The 24,204-nt window shown below is 37.7% G+C and overlaps 1 protein-coding gene across 1 annotated transcript in view; it reads left to right on the top strand.

Moving 5' to 3' along the window:
* Positions 1-24,204, top strand: part of DNAJC12 (DnaJ heat shock protein family (Hsp40) member C12) — a 45,551-nt gene that overhangs the window by 5,818 nt on the left and 15,529 nt on the right. Inside the window, exons 2-4 of the mRNA XM_019954192.2 lie at positions 4,596-4,700; positions 12,922-13,000; positions 22,490-22,629. Of these exons, the coding sequence (XP_019809751.2) occupies positions 4,623-4,700; positions 12,922-13,000; positions 22,490-22,629 (297 nt within the window). The 5' untranslated portion in view covers positions 4,596-4,622. The remainder of the gene's footprint in view (positions 1-4,595; positions 4,701-12,921; positions 13,001-22,489; positions 22,630-24,204) is intronic.

The raw sequence follows: 24,204 nt of genomic DNA, 5'->3' as shown, positions 1-24,204 counted from the left end.
CCTTTATCCTAAGGGGTGCTGTGAGTTGAGGGCACTAAGGAGGGAACCATTCAGAGCCAAGGTGGCAAACATGTAGGCCACAGTTTAGTAAATAATATGATAAATAACACAATATGATGCAGATGTATTCTATTTGTGCTGCTGCTACTGCTAAGTCGCTTCAGTCGTGTCCGTCTCTGTGAGACCCCATAGATGGCAGCCCACCAGGCTCCCCCATTCCTGGGATTCTCCAGGCAAGAACACTGGAGTGGGTTGCCATTTCCTTCTCCAATGCATGAAGGTGAAAAATGAAAGTGAAGTCGCTCAGTCGTGTCCGACTCTTCGTGACCCCATGGGACTGCAGCCTACCAGGCTCCTCCATCCATGGGATTTTCCAGGCAAGAGTACTGGAGTGGGGTGCCATTGCCTTCTCCGGTGTTCTATTTGTAGAACTGCTTAATTTTAGGTGATTAAAGAAAGGAATGAAAACCTTTAGTTGATTTTATTCTGCCACATACATTATGCTTACATGAAATAAAAATATTGATAAAACTCAGCTATAGGATGTAGGGAGAATAAAAGAAATTATCAGAGTTCTTTGGAAAAAAAAAAAGCGCAAAACTACAGGTACTGTATAAGTGTATAGACAATAGGCTCTCAGTAAATCCCTACTGACTTACATATATGTCAGCTTTCTTTTCTAAAAGATGTGCAAACAAGAGTGAAAGAATCTAAGAACAAGAGTATTCAGTGCAGTATTTTTTATTAGAGCTGAAGATTTGAAGTGTCTGACACTAAGGAATTGAGATTAAAAAAATACATATATACATACACACACACACACACACACATATATTTACCAAAATGCATATAATGAATGCAAAAACGAGACATTGTTGGCAGTGGTTATCTTGGTTACCTCCAGGGAATAAAACTGGTGGCTGGAAGACCCAAGGAGGGAGGGACACTTACCTTTCATGTCTACCCTTTTATAACTTTAAAACTTTGTTGTATGTGCATGTAGTGCCCATTAAGATCTTCCCAAGTGCCTCAGTGGTAAAGAATCTGCCTGCCAAGCAAAAGACGTGGGTTCAATCCCTGGGTCAAAAAGATCCCCTGGAGAAAGGAAATAGCAACCTGCTCCAGTATTCTTGCCTGGGAGGTCCCATGGACAGAGGAGCCTGGTGGGCTACAGTCCATAGGGTCTCAAAAGAGCTGGACACAGTTTAGAGACTAAATATCAAACAGCAGTGCCCATTAAAAATATATAATTCAATTAAAATTAAATTTAAATTCAAAGTGATGGTTAAGTCATATTTGTCAATGTTTTCCGGTTTTCCTTCCTCCAAATGCACACAGCCACCAGATTAATCTTAAACCTTCACTTTTAACATGTCACATGCTTAAGAAGCTACAGCAGTTCCCTGTTGCCTCCACACTTGTTCAGTGTCCTCTGCCTGATCCTCAAGGCTCTCCATGTTCTGGCCCTCATCTTCAGTACTGGTCTCAAATGTTATTTTCTTCAACACACTCTGCTGTAAAGTTGTTTTCTTCACTTTTCCCTGAATATTTTTCCTACAACAGCTTATGCATTTTGTTCCTTCCTCCTTCTCTCCATTTATTCTGGAAATGCTTCTGTGGATTTCTTTTAAGTTTTCCCTCTAAACCGTACAGTTTAACATTTGATTAGGTAATATGCTGGGCTTCCTTGTGGCTCAACTGATAAAGAATCCGCCTGCAATGTGGGAGACCGGGGTTCGATCCGTGGGTTGGGAAGATCCCCTGGAGAAGGGAAAGGCTACCCACTCCAGTATTCTGGTCTGGAGAATTCCATGGGCTGTATAGTCCATGGGGTCGCAAAGAGTCGGACACGACTGAGTGACTTTTACCTCACAGGTAACATGCTAAAGCTTAGTTTGAGTTAATCTTGCATTCTCAGCTAAATTAATTTTCTGATATGTCAGGTGTAATTAGAGCATAGTTCTATTCAAGGAGTAAGGAGCAGGGTTCAGCAATGTCTTCATTGCCCTGTGACTCCTACAAGATCATAGGAAAGGATCACTCAAGACAACAGTTGACCTACAGTGAGCAAGACACACATGAGGGGGGAGTTCTCTGATGGCTGGATTAATTTCCTTCTTTGTCCAACTGCAGCACCGTGTAGGGTGCTTCAAGGGTGAATTGTTCTTGTTGTTTTAGTTTCTGGTTATGTCTGACTCTTTTGCGACCCCATGGACTGTAGCCCACCAGGCTCCTCTGTCCATGGGGTTTCCAGACAAGAATACTAGAGTGAGTTGCCATTTCTTTCTCCAGGGAAACTTCCCGATCCAGGGATCAAACCTGGGTCTCCTGCATTGGCAGGTAGATTCATTACCATTGAGCCACCAGGGAAGCCCTCTTGAAGAGTGAATAAATTGGCTTACAACATGCAGTAGAGCATGCAACAAACCGAACCAACTGAAAAACAAATTCTTGAATAGGGCCCTCTGAATTGTCACCCCTTCTAAATCAGTAAATAATAGCTATGTGATACTTGGCATTTTGCAGTTTTTACTGACTTGTTTTTTGTTGCTTTCTTCTTATTACTAGAATAATATATGTTTATCTTAGAAACTGTAGATGAGGAAAAAGAATAAAAAATCACCTGTGACTCCAAAACCTGGTGTATATGGTTTTGCATGTTTCATAAATATACATACCATATACAGATGGTCCCTAATATACAATAGTTCAATTTAGGATTTTTCAATTTTATGATAGTGCAAAAGAAATATAGTACAATAAAAATGGTACTCTGAATTCTCAATTTGGATCTTTTCCTGGGCCAGGGACATGTGGTATGATATTCAGGTATTTAATAAGTTATATGAAATATTCAACACTTCATTATTAAGTAGGCTTGTGTTAGATGCTGTTTCCCGCTTGTAGGCTAATGTAAGTGTTTTGAGCACATTTAAGGTAGGCTAGGCTAAATTATGATATTCAGTAGGATAGTTAGGTTAAATGCATTTTTGATTTAGGATTAGTTTATGGTGTCAAAACCCCATGCTAAATTGAGGAAGAGCTGTATATTTATAAAACAGGAATCATACCATACTTCTAAAACTTAAAATTTGTATTTTTTCCTTTTTAAATTGAGATATAACTTATGCCCAGTAATTTGCATAAATCTCAATGCTCAGTGAATGTTTACATAATTGCTTGTTACCTTTTTTTCACCTAACAATGTGTGAACATTTCCCAGGTATTAAATATGTTTCTACATTTGAAAAGACCCTGATGCTGGGAAAGATTGAAGGCAGGAGAAGGGGACGACAGAGGATGAGATGTTTGGATGGCATCACCAACTCAACGGACACGGGTTTGGGTGGACTCCGAGAGTTGGTGATGGACAGGGAGGCCTGGTGTGCTGCGGTTGATCGGGTTGCAAAGAGTCGGACACGACTGTGCAACTGAACTCAACTGAACTACATCTTTTAAAATGACTACATGATATACTACTGTATGTGGATCATTATTTAAATGATTGTTGGACAGTTAATTTTTCTACAAAACTTTCATTATTGTTAATTGGTAATGATAACTATCATTATTGCTGTATCTTTATACACATTCTTTTTTTTGGCTCCACCATGCAGTATGTGGGATCTTAGTTTCTGGAGCAGGGATCAAACTCTCTTCTCCTGCATTGGAAGTGCAGTCTTAACCACTGGACTGCCAGGGAAGTCCCACAAGTCACTGTTTTAAATAATCCTGTTTGTGTCTTGTCTGCCTCTCTCCGTTGCACTGTAAGCTCCCTAAGAACTGTTTACCACATCTTTTTCTACAATCATGCTGAGCACAAAATAGGTCCTCAATAAATATTTGTTGAATGAATAGATTATCAAATGAATTATCAAATGATCTCTTAGTCTATTTCTTTCTACTCTCGTGTATGTTAATTGCTTAATCGTGTCTGATTCTTTGTGACTCCATGGACTGTAGCTCTCTAGGCTCCTCTGTCCATGGGATTTTCCAGGCAAGAATACTGGAATGGATTGCTATTTCCTTCTCCAGGGGATCTTCCCGACTCAAGGATTGAACCCCATCTCCTGCATTGCAGGCAGATTCTTTACTGTCTGAGCCACCATGGAAGTCTGTCTACTCTTAAGCTGTTTTAAAAATTATGAAATATTCTTAACACTCAGGAAAGTGCTCACTACTCATATTTAACAAATGCTAAGATTTTACCATAATGCTTCAAATTTTTTTCTATTCCTTAAAAAAAAAAAAGGTAAAAATATATCAGAGGTGAAAAAATGGCCAATTTGAGGAGTATGTAAAAATGGATATTGTTTATCAACTTCTAAAAGGAATGGTTCATTTACATCACTTACATAAACTCAAACTACAGATCCCAGCCAGCACTGCAACAGTTCCGCATGTGGGCTATTCTTTTCTCTTGTATAAACAGCCAATGAAAACTAGAGTTTACAAAGGTCTAGGATGACAGCTGGTGTGTTGACTGTGGCCAGCCTTAAATCTAGTTAACTGCCGTTTGGAACGCGCTGCTGTAAACCAGATCTCAAAAGGCGTTTCCTGTTAATTCTCAGTTCATTGTGCCTCTTGTTTCAAAGGGAAGAAAAACTGGTTTAGTCATCTCAATGGATGCGATACTGAATTACAAGTCGGAAGATACTGAAGATTACTACACATTACTGGGATGTGATGAACTGTCTTCGGTAAGCAATGAATAGTGCTGTTCTTTTTCACAACAGTATTTCAAGTTTTATTTAAGGTTTTAAAATTTTGAACTTTAAGTCACATTGCCTAAAAACCTAATCATGTATTATTTTAAAGCTCTTTTGGCTCAGAGAAAGTTAAGGACTTAAAATAGAGTGTTGGGTCTTTACTTGAATAGTGTCCTCTTTCAATTTTCTGGACACTTCTGATTGAATATGTGTATTCTGACACATGGTCATAGACTGTTTTTCAAATATACTAAAAATGTATATTTGAAATTTTATTGTAATTGCTATTGGCAGTGTTTCATAGTATATACATAAGCTATATCTTTATTATGGTAATGTACACTGTAATTGAGATGAAATTTAATTTTCTAGTAATGATTTAAAAATGTTTCATGAAAATATGTAGTCTTACATGAACACTTAAATTATTTAAACCAAGAAACATCCTTTTGGGTTAATAATTCAAATTGTGTAACAGGAATTACTTCTTTAAACTGTGGCTTCTGGAACAAAATATGTGACAACTCTGTAATTGTTCATTTGATCTACAATGGAACAATGTTTTAAAGGTCCCTATGGATAATTATAAGGTCATAAAAATTTTTCACATTATGAAAAGTTCATTTATAATTTTACCTCCCAAAGGTAACATTCTTAATGTTTGGTAAATTAGTCTCCAGACTCTTTCCTATGTATGTATTTTTGAAGAACATGTTTACTTTTTACCAATTAATATTATAATAAGGATTTCTCCATGCTACTAAAGGTTCTTCATATGTGGGTTAATGATTGCATAATATTTTATTTTACTATTGTACCAAAACTGATTAGTCTCTTATTGTTAAACATTTCATTTACAGTTTTTTTAGTATTTTAAATATTGTTTAGATGAGTATGAAATATATTTTATTACATTATTAAATATATTCACATTGTTTTATATTTATGTAAGTATTAAAATATTTATTTTATTACTAAAATATAGCTATTAATATTAAATGCTTTAAAGCGAATTAGTTTTCTATTTATCTTTGTTTTATAAGGCTGGAGTTAAGTAATAAAATGTACTTAGTTTTGTTTGGCAAATAGAATGCAGTATTGGACACAAAGATTAAAATCTCTATCTTCATCAACCTGAGGAAGTTAGCTTAGGTACCTTGTAGTTAAACACCCACACACAAAAGAGGTTATAATATTCTCTTAATTGCATATTTCTTCTTTAGGGTAATATGTTACTTTTGTTTTCTTTAGGGGTGGTTTACTTATATTAATTGAGAAAGCTTATCATGTGTTATTCATACTTTGAATTATACTCTTGCCAAATAATTTTTTGAAGGAACTATTTAAATCAAAGGAACATAATTTAATTTGAAAAGTTTCACAATTCGGATTTTTAAAAAATATTGTTATGCTAGGTTATAAAGTAAAGGTTGTAATATCCCTTAAATAAATCTCTTTAGTCAGGCTTTTGTAGTTATGTTATTGTCTTTTCAGTTTACAAAAAATGATCCCATTGTTTATTTATAATGTTTATAACAATTTCATTTTGTCGTGACCAGTTATAATCATACTTCTCTGTGTATACTGTGGCATATATTAAAAGAAGAATATGTCAAAAAAAAAAAAAAAGGTGAATGAGAGCTCTTGACATTCCTTCTTCTGGATATATTTTACTAATTCTGTCGTTGCATAGTATTTGTAGATAACAGTCACTTATCTAAAATGAAATGACCTGTCGCAATTTTATCCATTCCTTTTATACATTATCTTTCTCCTCTTTTTATATGTATCCTTCTCATTTACAAACATCTTAATGCTTTTCGGAGAAGGCAATGGCAACCCACTCCAGTACTCTTGCCTGGAAAATCCCGTGGACGGAGGAGCCTGGTAGGCTGGAGTCCATGGGATCGCTAGGAGTCGGACATGACTGAGCGACTTCACTTTCACTTTTCACTTTCATGCATTGGAGAAGGAAATGGCGACCCACTCCAGTGTTCTTGCCTGGAGAATCCCAGGGATGGGGGCGCCTGGCGGGCTGCCGTCTATGGGGTTGCACAGAGTCGGACACAACTGAAGTGACTTATGAGTAATGGTTTTTTAAACTATTATTGTGACATTTCCTTTACTTGATTTGTGTTGTCTGGATTTTCTTTACTTCAAATATTCCTTGATTTGATACTCTAAAAAATTAACCAGAACTGTTTCTATCCAAAAGCAATTTAGCAGTTATAATTTCAAAGCAACTTGATATTTTGATACTACTTAAAACAATTGAGACACACACATAATTCTTTTGCTTAGTATACAAAGTTCTTACACTTTAAAGCTTGTGTTGGAAATTAATAAATGACATAAGTAAGGCCATGGAAGAATTTCCATGCTGTTGAGTAGAAAACAAATACTCCCTGTTCAGAAACATTTACCAAAATTTAAGGAAAGAATATCTGAAAAGACTTCGGAGAAGAGATGGGGTGTGCAGTCAGAATGGCTGCGATCCAAAAGTCTACAAATAATAAATGCTGGAGAAGGTGTGGAGAAAAGGGAACCCTCTTACACTGTTGGTGGGAATGCAAACTAGTACAGCCACTATGGAGAACAGTGTGGAGATTCCTTAAAAAACTGGAAATAGAAATGCCTTATGATCCAGCAATCCCACTGCTAGGCATACACACTGAGGAAACCAGAAGGGAAAGAGACACGTGTACCCCAATGTTCATCGCAGCACTGTTTATAATAGCCAGGACATGGAAGCAACCTAGATGCCCATCAGCAGATGAATAGATAAGAAAGCTGTGGTACATATACACAATGGAGTATTACTCAGCCATTAAAAAGAATACATTTGAATCAGTTCTAATGAGGTGGATGAAACTGGAGCCTATTATACAGGGTGAAGTAAGCCAGAAGGAAAAACACCAATACAGTATACTAACGCATATATATGGAATTTAGAAAGATGGTAACAATAACCCTGTGAACGAGACAGCAAAAGAGACAGTGATGTATAGAACAGTCTTATGGACTCTGTGGGAGAGGGAGAGGGTGGGAAGATTTGGGAGAATGGCATTGAAACACGTAAAATATCATATATGAAACAAGATGCCAGTCCAGGTTTGATGGACGCTTGGGGCTAGTGCACTGGGACGACCCAGAGGGATGGTATGGGGAGGGAGGAGGGAGGAGGGTTCAGGATGGGGAACACATGTATACCTGTGGTGGATTCATTTTGATATTTGGCAAAACTAATACAATTATGTAAAGTTTAAAAATTAAATAAAATTTAAAAAAATTAAAAAATTTAAAAAAATAAAATAGCTCAAAAATAAAGAGAAAAATGGACTTATAAAAAATAAATAAAACTATTTTTAATTAAAAAAAAAAGAGATGGGGTGTGAAACGATTCTGCATCAAAATTTAGATGCATGGAGGGAGACACAGAGGGCATTTGAGTGGCCAGGGGAAAGCTGGAGAAGATCCTTTCAAGTGGGAATCAAATTAGTCCCTATTGCACATGAGTATTTCCTGGCGCAGAGCAAAATACTATGCTATTAGGATATGCAAAAGATAAGCTTTTAAGTTTTAAAATTTAATTTCTAAAATTATATATGTTCAATAAGGAAATGAGGAGTATAAAGAGAGCATAGGGAAAAATGCCAACCCAAACGCTTAATGTTTGAGACTATGATATATGCATGCCATTTTATGCATGCATATATATATATAATTTTGTATAAATAAGTACATGTACATATGTATACATATTTATATGTTTATCTTTATATGTGGGTTCCCCACGGCTCAGGTGGTAAGAATTTGCCCGCAATGTGGGAGACCTAGGTTCGATCCCTGGGTCGGGAAGATCCCCTGGAGAAGGGAAAGGCTACCCACTCCAGTATTCTGGCCTGGAGAATTCCAGGGACTCTAGTATAGTCCATGGGGTCCTGTGTCTGGAGTCAGTCAGCCTGAGTTGAAATCCTGGCTCTGCAACTTACTAGCTCTGTGACTGGGAAAATTACTTTCCTATGTTTCGTTTCCCTAATCTGCAAAATGGGAATGATGATAGTACCCACCTCATAGAGTTGCTGTGGGAATTGAAAGACATGCTATATTTAAAGTACTTAGAACAGTACCTGGCACACAATAGGTCTCAATAAACCTTAGCCATTAGTTATAATTATTTTATTTTATTTATTTGGTGTAGCTCACAGAATCCTAGTTCCCCAACCAGCGACTGAACCCAGGCCCATGGCAGTGAAAGCATGGAGTCCTAATTACGGGACTGCCAGAGAATTTCCTCATTGTTTTACATATACACACATATACACATATGTTACATAATTCCTTTTGAGTAAAACATTAAGATTTTATACCTCACACAATGCTGTGTAGCTTACCTTTTTCTCATAGGATGTTTTATATAAAATTTCTCAGATTATTAAAAATCTTCTACTACAAGAAGATTTTTTTAATGACTGCAAAGTATGCCATCCTATAGCCCTATTACAATTAACTTTAGCAATATCCTATTACTAGGCACCCAGGTTTTTGTTTAAAATGTATAACTTTTTATTCATTGAACCTTCTTATAACTAAATCCATTCCCTACCTTCAATTATCCTCTTAGCCAAATTCCTATAATTGAAATGGTTGGATTGAAAAGTATGAAAAAAATTAAAGGATTTATATATTTTGTTGTTGTTGTTCAGTCGCTAAGTCATGTCTGACTCTCTGTGACCCCGTGGGGTATAGCATGCTAAGCTCCTCTGTCCTTTACTATCTCCTGGAGTTTGCTCAAACTCATGTCTATTGAGTAAATGATGCTAACTAACCATCTCATCCTTTTCCACCTCCTTCTCCTTTTGCCTTCAATCTTTCCCAGCATCAGGGTCTTTTCCAATGAGTTGACTCTTTGCATCAAGAGGCCAAAGTATTGGAGCTTTAGCATCAGTCTTCCAATGGATATTTAGGGTTGATTTCCTTTAGGATTGACTGGTTTGATCTCCTTGCTGTCCAAGGGACTCTCAAGAATCTTCTCTAGCACCATAATTTGAAAGCATCCATTCTTTGGTGCTCAGTTTGCTTTATGGTCCAACTGTCACATCTGTACATGACTACTGGAAAAATCATAGCTTTGAGTATATGGACCTTTGTCAGCAAAGTGATGTCTCTGCTTTTTAATATCCTGTCTACATTTATCATAGCTTTATATATGTATATCTCAATTGATTTATAGAAAATTTGCTAAAAATGTTAAAAGAACATTTAAATTCTTCACAGGAAAGCACAGGTGAGTTCATTTCCTTGTACCCTCAGTGACACTGGTTATAATAATTCATGGATGTTTTGACTTTTTGATTATGAGTAAAGTTGATATTTATTGTATATTATTGGCCAGTAGAATAGACAGCTTTCCAGATCATTGGACATTGTGTCAGAAACGCAAAATTCAGTGGACTTTGACATGAAGGGCCTTAGTTGTCCATGAGCTGCACTTGGCACCAGGAACATGGGGTGGTGATGCCAGGAGATAAATAGAATGTGCCCAAGACAAACTAAGCCACTTTATTGGTTAGTTTTCCCAGAACCAGCCCTACACAGAAGATCTGTAATTAATTCTGTGGTAGTAAAATATGAAAAGTAATGATAGACTGATATGCACTTTTCTTAACTTTTAAAAATTGGATAGGAATGAAATAAACAACAACAAACCCCCCAAACTCTCTACTTTTGATATATAGGTATAGTTTTTATCCATTTGTGCTATTAATTTCCCCGAGATAGATACATAAATATGTAATGTGTATAAAAATGTGTTTTGAAGGATTCTATCATCTTAGGGGAAAAGGAGAAAAAGTGTTTTTAAAATTTTATTATGTTATGTTTGGCTGCACTGGATCTTCGTTGCTTTTTGGGGTCTTTTTCCAGTTGCGGTGAGCAGAGTCTACTCTTTGTTGTGGTTCAAGGACTTCTCATTACTGTGGCTGCTCTTGTTGAGAAGCGCAGGCTCTAGGCATGTGGGCTTCAGTATTTGTGGCACACAGGCTCAGTAGTTGTGGTTTGCAGGCCCTAGGGCATGGGCTCAGAAGCTGTGGTACACCGCCTTAGTTGGTCTGAGGTATGTGGAATCTTCTCCAATCAGATATCGAATTGGCAGGCAGATTCTTATCCATTGCACCACCAGGAAAGTCCAGGAATAAAGGTTTCTTAAAAAATATTCTGTATTGATGGAAATCTTTTCAAAGAGAGTTTGTGAGTACTTATAAATTACTTGTTAATTAAAAAATGCTATTAGATTCTTTAAAATATTTAATATTTAAAAAATTTAAAATCTCAATTTTCTTTGTTTTATTAGCAGGTTATGGTGACAGGTAAAGGGAGCACCCAGGAAGAGGAAACATAACTCTAGTTCTTACTAGGAAATCTATCTCTTCCTGTTATTCCAAGGGTCTCCCAGAACATACTTAACAAGGAAGAGAACAGAGATATCAATCTGGGCTTTAAACATACTCATATCTAATACTGTCTTTGATTGTAAAAGTGAAGATTTTTTTTATGAGAGTTGATTAAGGATGACAATAGAGCTGATAAAAATATTTCTCCCATGATTCTTATGACAATATTGAACTGAACTGCTTGAGAATTTAATTCTCAAACGAGGTAATTTGCTATCATGAATTTGTGCATAGTAAATGTGGAACTTGTTAATAGGTCCTAAACCTGAAGAACTGGCCCATGTAAAACAGTGGTTAAGATGATGGGATTTGGGGATTTCCCTGGCAGTTCAGTGGTTAGGACTCCTCAATTTCATTTCATGGTTTGATCCTTGGTTGAGGAACTAAGATCCCACAAGCTGTACAGCCAGCCAAAAACCAAAAAGAATTATTGGATTTGAATTCCAACTGCTTAGTTAACAAAAAACTCAGCTTTTTTTCCAGTAACAAGTTAAATGAGTTCAAGGAACTTAACCACTGATGCTTAATTAATAGCTATTAAGTTCTTACTGTGATCAGGTTTTGTGTTAAGTGCTAGAGTTACATTATTCATGAAATGTAAAGATGAGGAAATCTAAGCACATGGAAATTATATAACTTGCCTACACTGACAGGGCAGAACTGGGATTTAAAACAAAGCAATCAGATAGTCGGACATGACTTAGCGACTAAACAACAACAAAAAGTCAGATACTAAGAGCCACGCAAACACTTTTGCATTCTGCTGTTGACATTACAATTATAATTAATAAAGCCAAGTCTTGATAATTCATGATAATAAGGATTAGATGGGTGAGTGAAACCCAATAAAATCATAGATGGCCCTCAAACCTCATTTTAGTTTGGGCGGAAATCTCTGTTTTTTCAATCAAAATGTCTAACCAAACTGTTTACTGGTAACATAATGATCAAGTTTATCCTTTTTTTTTTTTTCTAAATTGTGAAAAATTTTTTTTCTTTCCAACTTTATGGAGATATAATTGACATACAGTACTGTAAGTTTGAAGTGCAGATTACCACAAGTTTACTGAACATCCATCATCGATATAAATAACAAATAAAATAGAAAATTTTTCCTTGTGATGAGAACTCTTAGGATTTACTCTTTTAACACCCTTCATATACTACACATAGTAGTGTTAATTATATGTATCATTTTTTACATCACTAATACTTATTTAACTGGAAATTTGTATCTTTTGACTACCTTTATTTAACCCCTCCATCCCCAATTGTGAAATTCTTTGTGTGTGTGTGAAATTCTTAATAAAAAAGAAAAGGACAAAAAAAGAAGAAAGAACTTTATAATGGGTAATTTATAAACTGGACAATCATCTTGAATAACAGAGGTGGCTAAACATCCTTTGAAGAACTCAGGTGTGTAAACACACCTTTTATATATTGTTAGGATAAACCTATATGACCACTTTTAATGTTTAAATATACTGAACTCATAGGTGTCTTGGGCCATCATCTGAATACAGTAGCAAGTTCAATTGTCATTACATACTACTATGTGAATAGGAATGTTTATTGGATACTTTCTGAATTTTGTGATTGAGAAAATAATTTCTTAGACTAAAAAGTCAAAATGCAAATAGGAATCAAAATAAAAAGGTAAGTGTTCATGGTGGCTTTTTTTGGGAAGGACTGACACCCTACTTTTCCCTTTATGTCATTCAAGTTGGATGCTTCATTTTAAACATTAATTTCTGTTTTAGGTTGAACAAATCCTTGCAGAATTTAAGGTCAGGGCCCTGGAATGTCACCCTGACAAGCATCCTGAAAATTCCAAAGCTGGTAAGTATTGAATAATGGTTGCTTTTCGTGAAAAAGTATAGCATATAGACCTAAAAAGCCAGTGAATAGTAGCTTCATTTTCTTTTATCTATTTATGTTCAAAATTATTCTTTCATTTAATGCCAAAGAGTGTTTTTGCACTATTGGATGGAGGCTGAAGAGGAAACCGGGTAGGGTCTTTTTTCTAATAGCAGTCATTTAACATTCATTTATCTTTCTGCTATAATGTGCTGCTTCACGGTTTACAATTTGTCCAGTTGGGACTTCCCTAGTGGTCCAGTGGTTAAGACTCCATGCTTCCAATGCAGAGGGTGTGGGTTTGATCCCTGGTTGGGGAACTAAGATCCCACATGCCAAAATAAATAAATAAATAAATAAAATAACAATAAGAATAAAAAAAGTGTGTCCAGTTTTATGCTTCCTTTCACCAATTTTTAAATGTTAACAGTGACTTCCATTTGTAACTAGGTGGTTATCTTAATGAGAACCTTGCTGTGTTTTCTTCTGAATAGGTCTGTATATATTATATAATAATATATTCATACATTTGTTTTTTCTTTATCATATTTTAAATTTCATGACCATAAATTTATACATAAATGCTTTTGTGTATCTCAGCTTGAAAAAATACAGACAAAACAATAATCCTTTCTTAACCTGTCTCCCTCCTGCTTCTTCTCTATCACTGTACTTCCCTTTAGAGCCAGTTTTCCTGAAAAAGAAGGTCATAGTTGGTATTGCTACTTCCCTTTCAGCCAGTTTTCAGTTTATCCCATTTTGACTTCCTCCTCACCTTTCTAGGAAATGGCTCTTGTAATAGTCACCAAGAACTTCTTGGCTGCCAACTCCTTTTAGTCCTTATCTTCCCTGAGCTCGCATCAGAATTTGAAACTGTTGATCATGCTCATCTTCTTGACACTCCTTTTTCTTAGCTACCAGGATATGCCCTTATGCTTTTCCTCCTACTTCTTGGGCTGCTCTTTCTGTCTCTTTTGTGACGTCTTCCCTTCTGTCCTAAGGTTCCCTTCTAAAATCTCTTCTGAGGACTTCCCTGGTGGTCCTGTGGTTAAGACTTGGCTTTCCAATGCATGGGGTATAGATTTGAGGCCTGACTGGGGAACTAAGATCCCATATCCCTTGCAGCCAAAAAAAGCAAAACATAAAACAGAAACAATATTGTAACACATTTAGTACAGACTTTAAAAATGGAACACATAAAAAATCTTTAAAAAAGTTTTAAACTCTCTTCTGGGCTTACTCCCCACTTTTTCTCTAGAATTTTGTTGAAGTCTGTGGTTTTCAATCATCAGTTATTTGTTGATGGCTTCCCATTTTATCCTTAACTCAGTTCTCATTCCTCAGTTTCAGACTGTGGCTTTGCTGCTTTTTGAAAATATCCTTTTGAGCACATTTCAATGTCACTCTGTCAAAAACTGGCCTTATTATTCATCCTTCTCTCACCTCTTATGTGCATGCTCAGTCGCTCAGTCGTGTCCATGTATGTACCACCCAGCTTAAAACTTCACCAATGCAGTTCAAGTCTTTTGTATATTCCTACCATGATTTTATTCTCAGAGTAGGTAATACTATCTAAAACTTGATGACTATCGTTACTATAATATATGTGTATACTATTGGTATATGTCTAGTATGTGTATACCTATGATTTTTTTTTTTTTTTTTGCCGTGTCTTGGAACATATGGGATCTTCCCTGGGCAGGGATTGAATCCTCACTCCTCTGTAGTGGAAGAGTGGAGTCTTAACCACTGGACCATCAGGGAAGTACTATATGTGATTTTTCTGTAAGGAAAATATGATTAAGACATGTCGGCTGCTGTTTAGTCACTAAGTTGTGTCCAACTCTTTGCAACCCCATGGAGTGTAGCCTGCCAGGCTCCTCTGCCCATGGGATGTCCCAGGCAAGAATACTGGAGTGGACTGCCATTTCCTTCTCCAGGAGATCTTCCTGACCCAGGGATTGAACCTGCATCTCCTGCATTAGCAGGCGGATTCTTTACCCTTGGAGCCACCAAGAAAGCCCATTAAGACTTATCTTTAACTCCACATTTCACAAATGGTAAAACTCAACTCCTTTTCATTAAAAAAAATTTCCCTTATCTTAAAGCTCTTAATTAATTTTCTCTAGAAATCACTGATCCCTTTGATTGTATAAATGGGTTATTTTCCAATGTTTAGAGTCATCTTTTGTTAGATACTTAACTATTACCATTGCACATTTGATTTTTCCCCTTTTTATTAAGACATAACTTACTTAAAGCAAATGTGAAAAAACCATAAGTATAAACTTGATAAATTTTTGTCTACATATAACCAGTTTAACCACTGCCCAGATGAAAACGTAGAACATTTCTACCACTCCAGGAAAAGTCCCTTTTCATGTCCCCTTCAGTGTCAGCACCCTTTCCCATTGTTGGATCTTTATCATCATGGATTAGTTTTGCCTAGTTTAAATTTTATATACGTGGAATCATATGGTATGTACTCTTTTGTGAAGCTTCTTTTGCTTTACCTTATGTCTGTAATATTTACACCTTGATTGTACATGTAACAGTGGTTCATTCTTTGTCATTGCTGGGCCTTGAGGCATAAGCCCCTTCATGTTGTGCCCCTCCCCACATCTCCAGTCTCATTTTCTCTTCACCACCATGCTTACAACCCTATGTTTCAGCCACTCAGCACTACTTTGGCTCCTAGGGACATTCCTGGTGGTCCAGTGGTTAATAATCTGACTTCCAGTCTTATGGACTCTGTGGGAGAGGGAGAGGGTGGGAAGATTTGGGAGAATGACATTGAAACATGTATAATATCATATATGAAACGAGTCGCCAGTCCAGGTTCGATATACGATACTGGATGCTTGGGGCTGGTGCACTGGGATGACCCAGAGGGATGGTATGGGGAGGGAGGAGGGAGGAGGGTTCAGGATGGGGAACACATGTATACCTGTGGCGGATTCATTTCAATATTTGGCAAAACCAATACAATATTGTAAAGTTTAAAAAAAAATTCCTGAAAAATTAAAAAAAAAAAAAAAAAAAGAATCTGATTTCCAATGCAGGGGACATGGGCTCAATCCCTGGTCGGGGAACTAAGATCCCACATGCCACAGAACAACTAAGCCGGAGTGCCTCAACTAGAGAGTCTGTGTGCTGCAAACCAAAGAGCCCACATGCTCTGGAGCCTACGTACCACAAATAAAGGGAAGCCCATGTGTCACAGTGAAGAGCCTGGGTACTGTAACTAAGACTCGACTCAGCCAAAAATAAATATTTTAAAATATCCCAGGATTTAAAGAATTATTTAAAAGAAAAAAAAAAAAAAGAACTACCTTGGCTCTTTAATGTATCCTGCTGTCTACTCTCTAAACCTTTATACTTATTGCTTTTTCTGCCTGGAACATTCCTGAGGCCTGCTTACCTCCCTGCCCTGCTTTTGATTGGCTGGGTCGTGCTCCCAAGTCAGGTCTCAGCTTGGCCATCACTTCCTCTGGGATTCATGTGTGCTCCAGCTACCCAGAGCCCCCTATACATATGTCAGGTGGCCGACTGTATATTATATTGTTAGCTTGTTAACTGTTTGCTTATTAGTTATACTGGAGGCTCTGTGAAGCTGGTCTTGCTTATCTCATTCAAAATGGTATGCCTTGCACCCAAAATAGTATGAACAGCACCTGCCATGGAGGACAGCTACTTTGTGCACAAACTTTCTTGAATGAGTGGAAGAATGAATTCATGAACATTTCTGTAGGAGACATATATTAGTTACCCTTCTAGAATTAATATTAAGATAGGTATCCTAGCATAAAACTGTAAAAATTTGATAAACACTTAAAAAAATCACCACTACAGATTATTCTTTAACTGGGTTCTCTCCCAGTGAAGCATGGCGTTGAGTTGTTTTTCTGTCACGGCAAATGATTTCCATTAAGGATACATGATGAATCATTGTGCAGTCATTGCCATTCTAGTTGCCATAGTGATGGGAGTTTTCATGTACGGGTGTCTGAAGGTTTCTTGTTCAGAGAAACACTGGACTGTGTAAATACTGTTTAAAATGAAAAGATACACAGACATTAATATCTTCCTTTGTCAGGCTTGCAATAGATAGATGATTCAACCTTTGGATAGAAATTGTTTTCAAACATGTTCAAGCATCTGTTTACTTAATTTGGATGAACATGACTTCCTGAAAATTTAAGTTGTTCTTTACATACTTGCAGAAGGGTTAAGGTTACTGATAAAAATACTTTAAAATGTGAAACAAAAATTCACCCTGATGCTGGTTTTAGCTTGACTGAAATCCAGAATATATTGGACAGATTTTGAAACACATTTCATTAAGGTAAAAAGCTAAGCCTGTAGAGCAACTGCAGGTAGAAGAAATTAAACTTGTGTAATATGCCTTTTTGGCTTGCTAAATGTAGTCTCAACCATTGCCATTGAAATGACTGATTTGGTAGTATGATGGAGTAGTAGATAAGAACACAGGTCTGTCTGTCTGCATTGCTTCTAGCTCCTATTTATGAACTAGTTGATTTTTGGCAACCTTTTTGAGCCTCAGCATTCTCCTAGGCAGAATGGGAGACGAATAGCATATTATCACCTCTTCTGTCTCTTTGTGCTCAGTTGCTCAGTCGTGTCCAACTCTTTGTGACCCCATTGCCTGTAGCCCGCCAGGCTCCTCTGTCCATGGGATTCTTCAGGCAAGAATACTGGAGTGGGTTGCCATGCCCTCCTCCAAGGGATCTTCCTGACCCAGGGATCAAACCTGAGTCTCCTGCATCTCCTGCCTTGACAGGCAGATTCTTTACCATTGCGCCACCTGGGAAGCCCATGTATCTGCTGTGAGGATTAGAGGGATTTTGCATGTGGGAAGAACTCAATGGATGTCGGCAATTATGATTCAGTGTACTTTTCTTTTCTATGAAGCACTGCAAGATAAAAATCTAACAAAATGGGACATTTTTTTGTAAATAAACATTAGCTATTTCTCTCATTAAAAAAAATCTAAACCTAAGGCTTTTTGAGATCCTCCTTTTGCAGTAGGTGATGCAGGCAGGACTGGTCGTGCTATAGAAATTGAGTCACTGAGATCAAAAGCCGCTGGTTGGTGCTCATGCCAGTCCTGTGTGTGTGTGTGTGTGTGTGTGTGTGTGTGTGTATGTGTGACAGCAGTGGTTTCAAGTCAACCCTTTATTAACTTCCCTTTGACCCTGAAGAGATTTCAGACTAACTTAAGGACCTGTGAAATGGTATTTTTGTTATTGATTTACAGGCTTCAGAGACATCTGAATATTTGAAGAAGGGAAACTCTTTGTCTTTTACTAATTGACATCTTTCAATGTCTCAATGTTTTCCTACTTTAAAAACTCTTTATTGCTTTTTTTTCCCCTTAGAATAAAAATAACATACAGTATTAAATAATGTTGAAAGTGAAAGTCTGCTCTTATCTCTTTGCCAGAGAAACACTGTTAACAGTGGATATATTTTCCTCCAGATTGTTTTCAAAGCATGTCCTGACTTCTTCTCATTATTATTTCTCAAGTAATTTTAAGTGGCCTACAGTTAAAATGTGGCTATTATAATAATATAATTTTTATTGTGAAATATGAATTAAGAGGACCTCTGTATTTTCAAAGCAGACCTGGAGTTAAATTGGAATGTTTCTTAAGTATTCCATCATCATTTTCTCGTATAAGCTTATAAAATGAAATCTCTCTTCCCAGAACTGGTACATGTTTATCTTGTATGATTCATTTGATTAGCTGGTATATTAAAGGACAAATATAAATCCAAGCACATTTTTTATTAAATGTGGTGAAGGTGTGGAACAAAGAAAAGGCCACCTAACAGGAAAGGTAAGGTCTCTTTTGCTTTCTGCTTATCATCTGCTGTTGAGGGATTGACATAAGAATAATTTCTTTCATTCCGGAAACTCTGAAAAATGAGGCCAACAATAATGTGCAAAGAGAAGGTGAATTGTAGATAAAAATGTAAATTTTTACAACCTCTGCTCGAGTAGTCACTGGTGTGTGCATCCATGGTAATAATTTAACGAGCTTTTTATTTCTGTTGGAAAAAGTGACATCTCATTTATACACTGGTACATTTACATTGTCGTCAGCAACAGGAAGGATTACTCACTCAAGCTGGCAGCTATTGCAAGATGTTTTTTATGTATTTGTTTTCCTTCGCTTTCAATAGCCCCACCTTTAGGATTTTCCTTTTAATCCATCGATTGCTACTACCTCCAGCGGTGATATCAAATATTTAATGATATATTAAGCACCTGTGCTGCCCAGCTTTGGACAGGGCCCAGGAGGAACCCTGCCATGCTGGGCAGTATCTCTGGTTGCTGAAGGAATAGTTGAAGTAGTGGTTTTGGGGGATGAGAGCTCAGGAACAGTAGCCCTTTACCAACTGGGGAACAGAAGTATTTCAGTAGTTTCACGATTGGGATGGTGGTACCATCAGTACTGACTGTACATTGTCCTAATGTCTTTTGTTTCAGAGGATATTGACTACTTCTCATGAGCTATTTTTAAGCACTGTCAGGATAATTTTAATTATTTTTCCCACTAACACTATTAAAAGGTGCCTAATTCACAAACTGTTTTAAGGGTATGTCACTTTTTTGGTGCTTGGAGCTCAGGTAACAGCATTCCATGAACATCTTTATATTCACATTCAAATTGGAAGCATTCGCTCATTCATTCATTGAACAAATACTTTTTGAGCACCTGCTACACTGCTTTAGTACAAGGGATGCAGCAGAAAACAAAAGTCTCTGCCCTCATGGAGTTTGTATGCTCATGGAGGATTATAAACAAATAACTGTACATAATGTCAGGGGGTAGGTGCCAGGGGGCTTCCCAGGTGGCATTAGAGGTAAAGGACCCCCCCTGCCATTGCAGGTTAGACATAAAAGATGCCGGTTCAATCCCTGGGTTGGGAAGATCCCCTGGAGGAGGAAATGGCAACCCACTCCAGTATTCCTGCCTGGAGAATCCCATGGACAAAGGAGCCTGGCAGGCTATAGTCCATAATGTTGCACAAAGTCAGACATGAGTGAAGTGACTTAGCACACACTCAGGTACCATGAAGAAAAGTAAAGCAGAGTGAGGGAGACAAAGGAATGGGGCTGATGGGGTGGGCAGCTATTTTATGTAGAAGGTTGGAGAAAACTCCATCAACAAGACAATACCCAAGCTGACATCTGGAAGAAGTAAGCTGTGTGAGTGCTTAGGGTAAAGTGTTCTTGGCAGAAATGACAGCAAGTTCCAAGTCCTGGGGCTGCACTGTGCTTGGTGTACTCAAGGAACATCAGGGCGGCTACTATGGCTGTAGCGAAGGAGATGGGAAAAGTAGGAGGAAATGAAGTTGGAGAAGGAAGAGAAGGCTAGAGAGCAGGCAGAGCATGCCAGACCTAATAGCCATGATGAGAATTTTCAGTTTAATTCCAACAAAAATGAAAGTAAAAATGGAAGTGATTTTGAGTAGAAGAGTGATATTATGTGACTTCTTTTACTTTCTTTTTTCTTTAAGATCATTTAAAAAAATATTTAATTTTATTTATTTATTTGGCCGTGCTGGGTCTTAGACGCGGCACACGGGATCTTTAGTTGCAGCATGTGAACTCTTGGTTGTGGCATGTGGGATCTAGTTCCCTGGTCAGGGAATGATCCCAGCCTCCTCCATTGGGAATGTGGAGTTTTAGCCACAGACCACCAGTGAAGTCCTTCTTCCTTTTTTTCTCTCTCTTTTTTGGCCATGCTGTGTGGCTTGCAGAGTCTTAGTTGAACCCAGGCCCTCAGCTATGAAAGCGTAGAGTCCCAATAATCAGACTACCAGTGAATCCCCTATGTAAATTATTTTTGAAAAGACCACTCTGACTGCTGTGTAGAAGAAAAAGCAAGGCAAAGGCAGGGAGTTGAGCAGCTAATATAATCATCCAGCCAAGAGAGGATGGTGGCTTGGACTAGAGTGACGGCCGTGGAGGTAGGGGCAAGAGGTCAAAGCTTGGGGATAGTTTAAAGATATACTGACTCCACAGATAGAGTCAACAGGACTTGATGAATTAGAAATGAGATGTGAAAGAAAGAGAAGAATCAAGGATGACCCCAAGTGTAGAGGAAACTAGTGAAGTATTTCCTGAGTCCTCAAGCACAATCAATCTTACTTCTGTATTTCTCTTTAGCACACTGTATTGAAATGATTTGTGTATATGTCTGCTTCCTTACTAGACTCTAAGTTTCTCAAGGGCACAACCTGCATCTTAGTGATGAATGTTGACATTTTCATTATCCTCAGAGATGAAGGAGAAAGTGGGGATTCGAGGGTAACATGTACTGTAGGAAAATGGAAGGGGCAGGAGGCAGGCAAGTGTAGCCTGGTGAGCACCAGCTGGGGAGCCTGGCAGGCTTGGGTTTGAATCGTGGCTCCATCACTTGTACCTTAGGACAAGTCACATTAACCTCCTTTAGCTTTAGACCATGTAAAATGTGAATAATACTAATATTAATAATATCCACTTGATAAGGTTGTTGTGAACAAGAAACTATACTCATCCTGCCCCTCTACGTAGTCACAGAGTAGTCACCAGAGTCCTGGTTTGAGTTCCAAGTCACACAGCAAATTCACACTGGCTATTTATTTTACATATGGGAGTGTGTATGTTTCCACGCTACTCACTCCATTCATCCCACCGTCTCCTTCCCCTGTCCCCTGAGGGTGTCCATAAGTCTGTTCTCTATGTTTGCACCTCCATTGCTGCTCTGCAAATAGGTTCCTCAGTACCATCTTTCTAGATTCCATGCTGCTGCTACTTAGTCGTGTCCGACTCTGTGCGACCCTATGGACTACAGCCTGCCAGGTTCCTCTGTCCATGGGATTCTCTAGGCAAGAGTACTGGAGTGGGTTGCCATGCCCTCCTCCAGGGAATTGTTCCAGACCCAGGGGTTGAACCTGGATCTCCTGCATTGCAGGCAGATTCTTTACTGCTTTCCAGTATCCTTGCCTGGAAAATTCCATGGACAGAGGAGCCTGGCGGGCTACAGTCTAGGGGGTCACAAAGATTCAGAGATGACTGAGTGGCTGAACACACACACACACACACACACACACACACACACAGAAAAGACTGTAACTTATCCAATGTTTGTAAATGTCTATCCCATGAGATAAATTATGTCTGTTGCTCATATCTGCATCATCAGCACCTGGGATAGCACCTGTCACATCACTGGAGCTCAGTAAAGGGAGTGGATAAACTGTGAGCCAGGTACTTTGCATACATTATCTCACTTGTCCTTACAGTACACTTTATAAATGAGGAAAAGAAAGCTTGATGAAGTGAATTGGCCCAAGGTTACATAGCTGGTAAATAACAGACACCTATTTCAGTGAGATCAGTTTGGGCGTTTAAAATAACTCCTCCAGGGCATGCTCATTTTTTGATTTGTTTTTCAGTGGAGACTTTTCAGAAACTGCAGAAGGCAAAGGACATTTTGACTAATGAAGCAAGTCGAGCCCGCTATGACCACTGGCGAAGGAGCCAGATGTCAATGTCATTCCAGCAGTGGGAAGCTTTGAGTGACTCGGTGAAAATGGTAGGTTTCTCTCTGGGATGAAGGGAATTTATGAAGCTCAGGCTGCCCTGGATTAGACTCACATAGTAGCTTAAAGGGGCTTCCCTGGTGGCTCAGATGGTAAAGAATCCACCTGCAATGTGGGACACCTGGTTTCGATCCCTGGGTTGGGAAGATCCCCTGGAGGAGGGCATGGCAACCCACTCCAATATTCTTGCCTGGAGAATTCCCATAGACAGAGGAGCCTGGCAGGCTACAGTCCATGGGGTCGCAAAGAGTTGGACATGGCTGAGCAACTAAGCACAGCACACAGCACAGCAGCTCAAAGTATCAACAGACAAGAGGAGAGAGAAGACCAAGAAGCTGGTAGAATCTGGATACAATGCAGTATCCACAAAATCTTGTGAAAGGAAATTCAATACATCAGGGTCAGAAGAATCTCCGACTGTGCTTTTCAGTCTCTGGCTGTTTGTATATGTATATGTAGATATGTATACATGTATATATATATACATATGCTTCCTGTTAGCATCTACTGTTTGATACATTCTGATAACTGTGCTTCTCAAGTTGCTCATATAACACTGCTGAATTTTGAACCAATGCATATTCATATGCTCCATCTTTTTAGTTCATATGAGCCTGTTCTCTTCTCAAAGCTTAATAAAGTCAATAAAAACAGGACCTGATTAATCAAAGAAATCTGTACATTATTCCTGTTATTAATTTTGGTAAAAGAATTATTGGATAGATGCAGAGAGACTTTTAAAACCATCCTGTTATTTTCTTCCATGCCATTAAAAAACCAAATATAAAATAATCTCTATAATTTTTATGTTATATATTTATTTTGTTCTTCCATGGACCATTGTAGATTGCAGAGAGAATGTAATTTTAAAGGTTTCTACATTCTTAGGCATAATTTACAGGATTTTTAAAATCTGCTTTATTTTTTTCCCTACAGGGATACTTTTCTATAACATGAAACTTAAAAATGGAGAAGTTACCTTATAAGGAAGTGTTCAGGGACATGTTAGAATAAGTGTATAAAGTGATTCACATCTCTTAAATTCTGGTTCTTCAGGTTTCTTCTTAATAGTTTTTATTTAAACAATACTTGATCAAATTATTTTTTCACTGATATATGACCTGTACCAGTGAGGGAGGATCTTTGAAGTAATGGGGAAGAACAATGCAAAACTCTCAAAGTATATAGTTAAAGCCACTCTACATAACATATAAATGCTTTTCTTCATTTCATTTTAGAATGCAGTATATATTCATATGATTTGTTTACGGTTGGTTAATTATTTATGAAGGACTAACTATAAGACTGTTGAATATACATACAGAATAACTAGAGAGAATCTTTAAAAAAATAGTGACTTAGCTTCACATACTCAAAAATAGGATTTTTCTTCTACATTGTGTATATCCAAAATTCCTTAACTCTGACTAAACATTGTTCTGCCACCTCTATATAACCATATTTCTATTCTCTTGAGTATTACACACTGTAACTGCTACTGAATTAGTGACCCTTGCTATTTTAATGCCTTTCGATTTATAGTTCATTTTTCTTGATGATCCACTGAA

Source organism: Bos indicus, chromosome 28 (assembly GCF_029378745.1).
Source record: "Bos indicus isolate NIAB-ARS_2022 breed Sahiwal x Tharparkar chromosome 28, NIAB-ARS_B.indTharparkar_mat_pri_1.0, whole genome shotgun sequence".
NCBI lineage: Eukaryota > Metazoa > Chordata > Mammalia > Artiodactyla > Bovidae > Bos > Bos indicus.
Note: the sequence above shows the minus strand (reverse complement) of the source record. Positions and strands in the feature narration are given on the sequence as shown.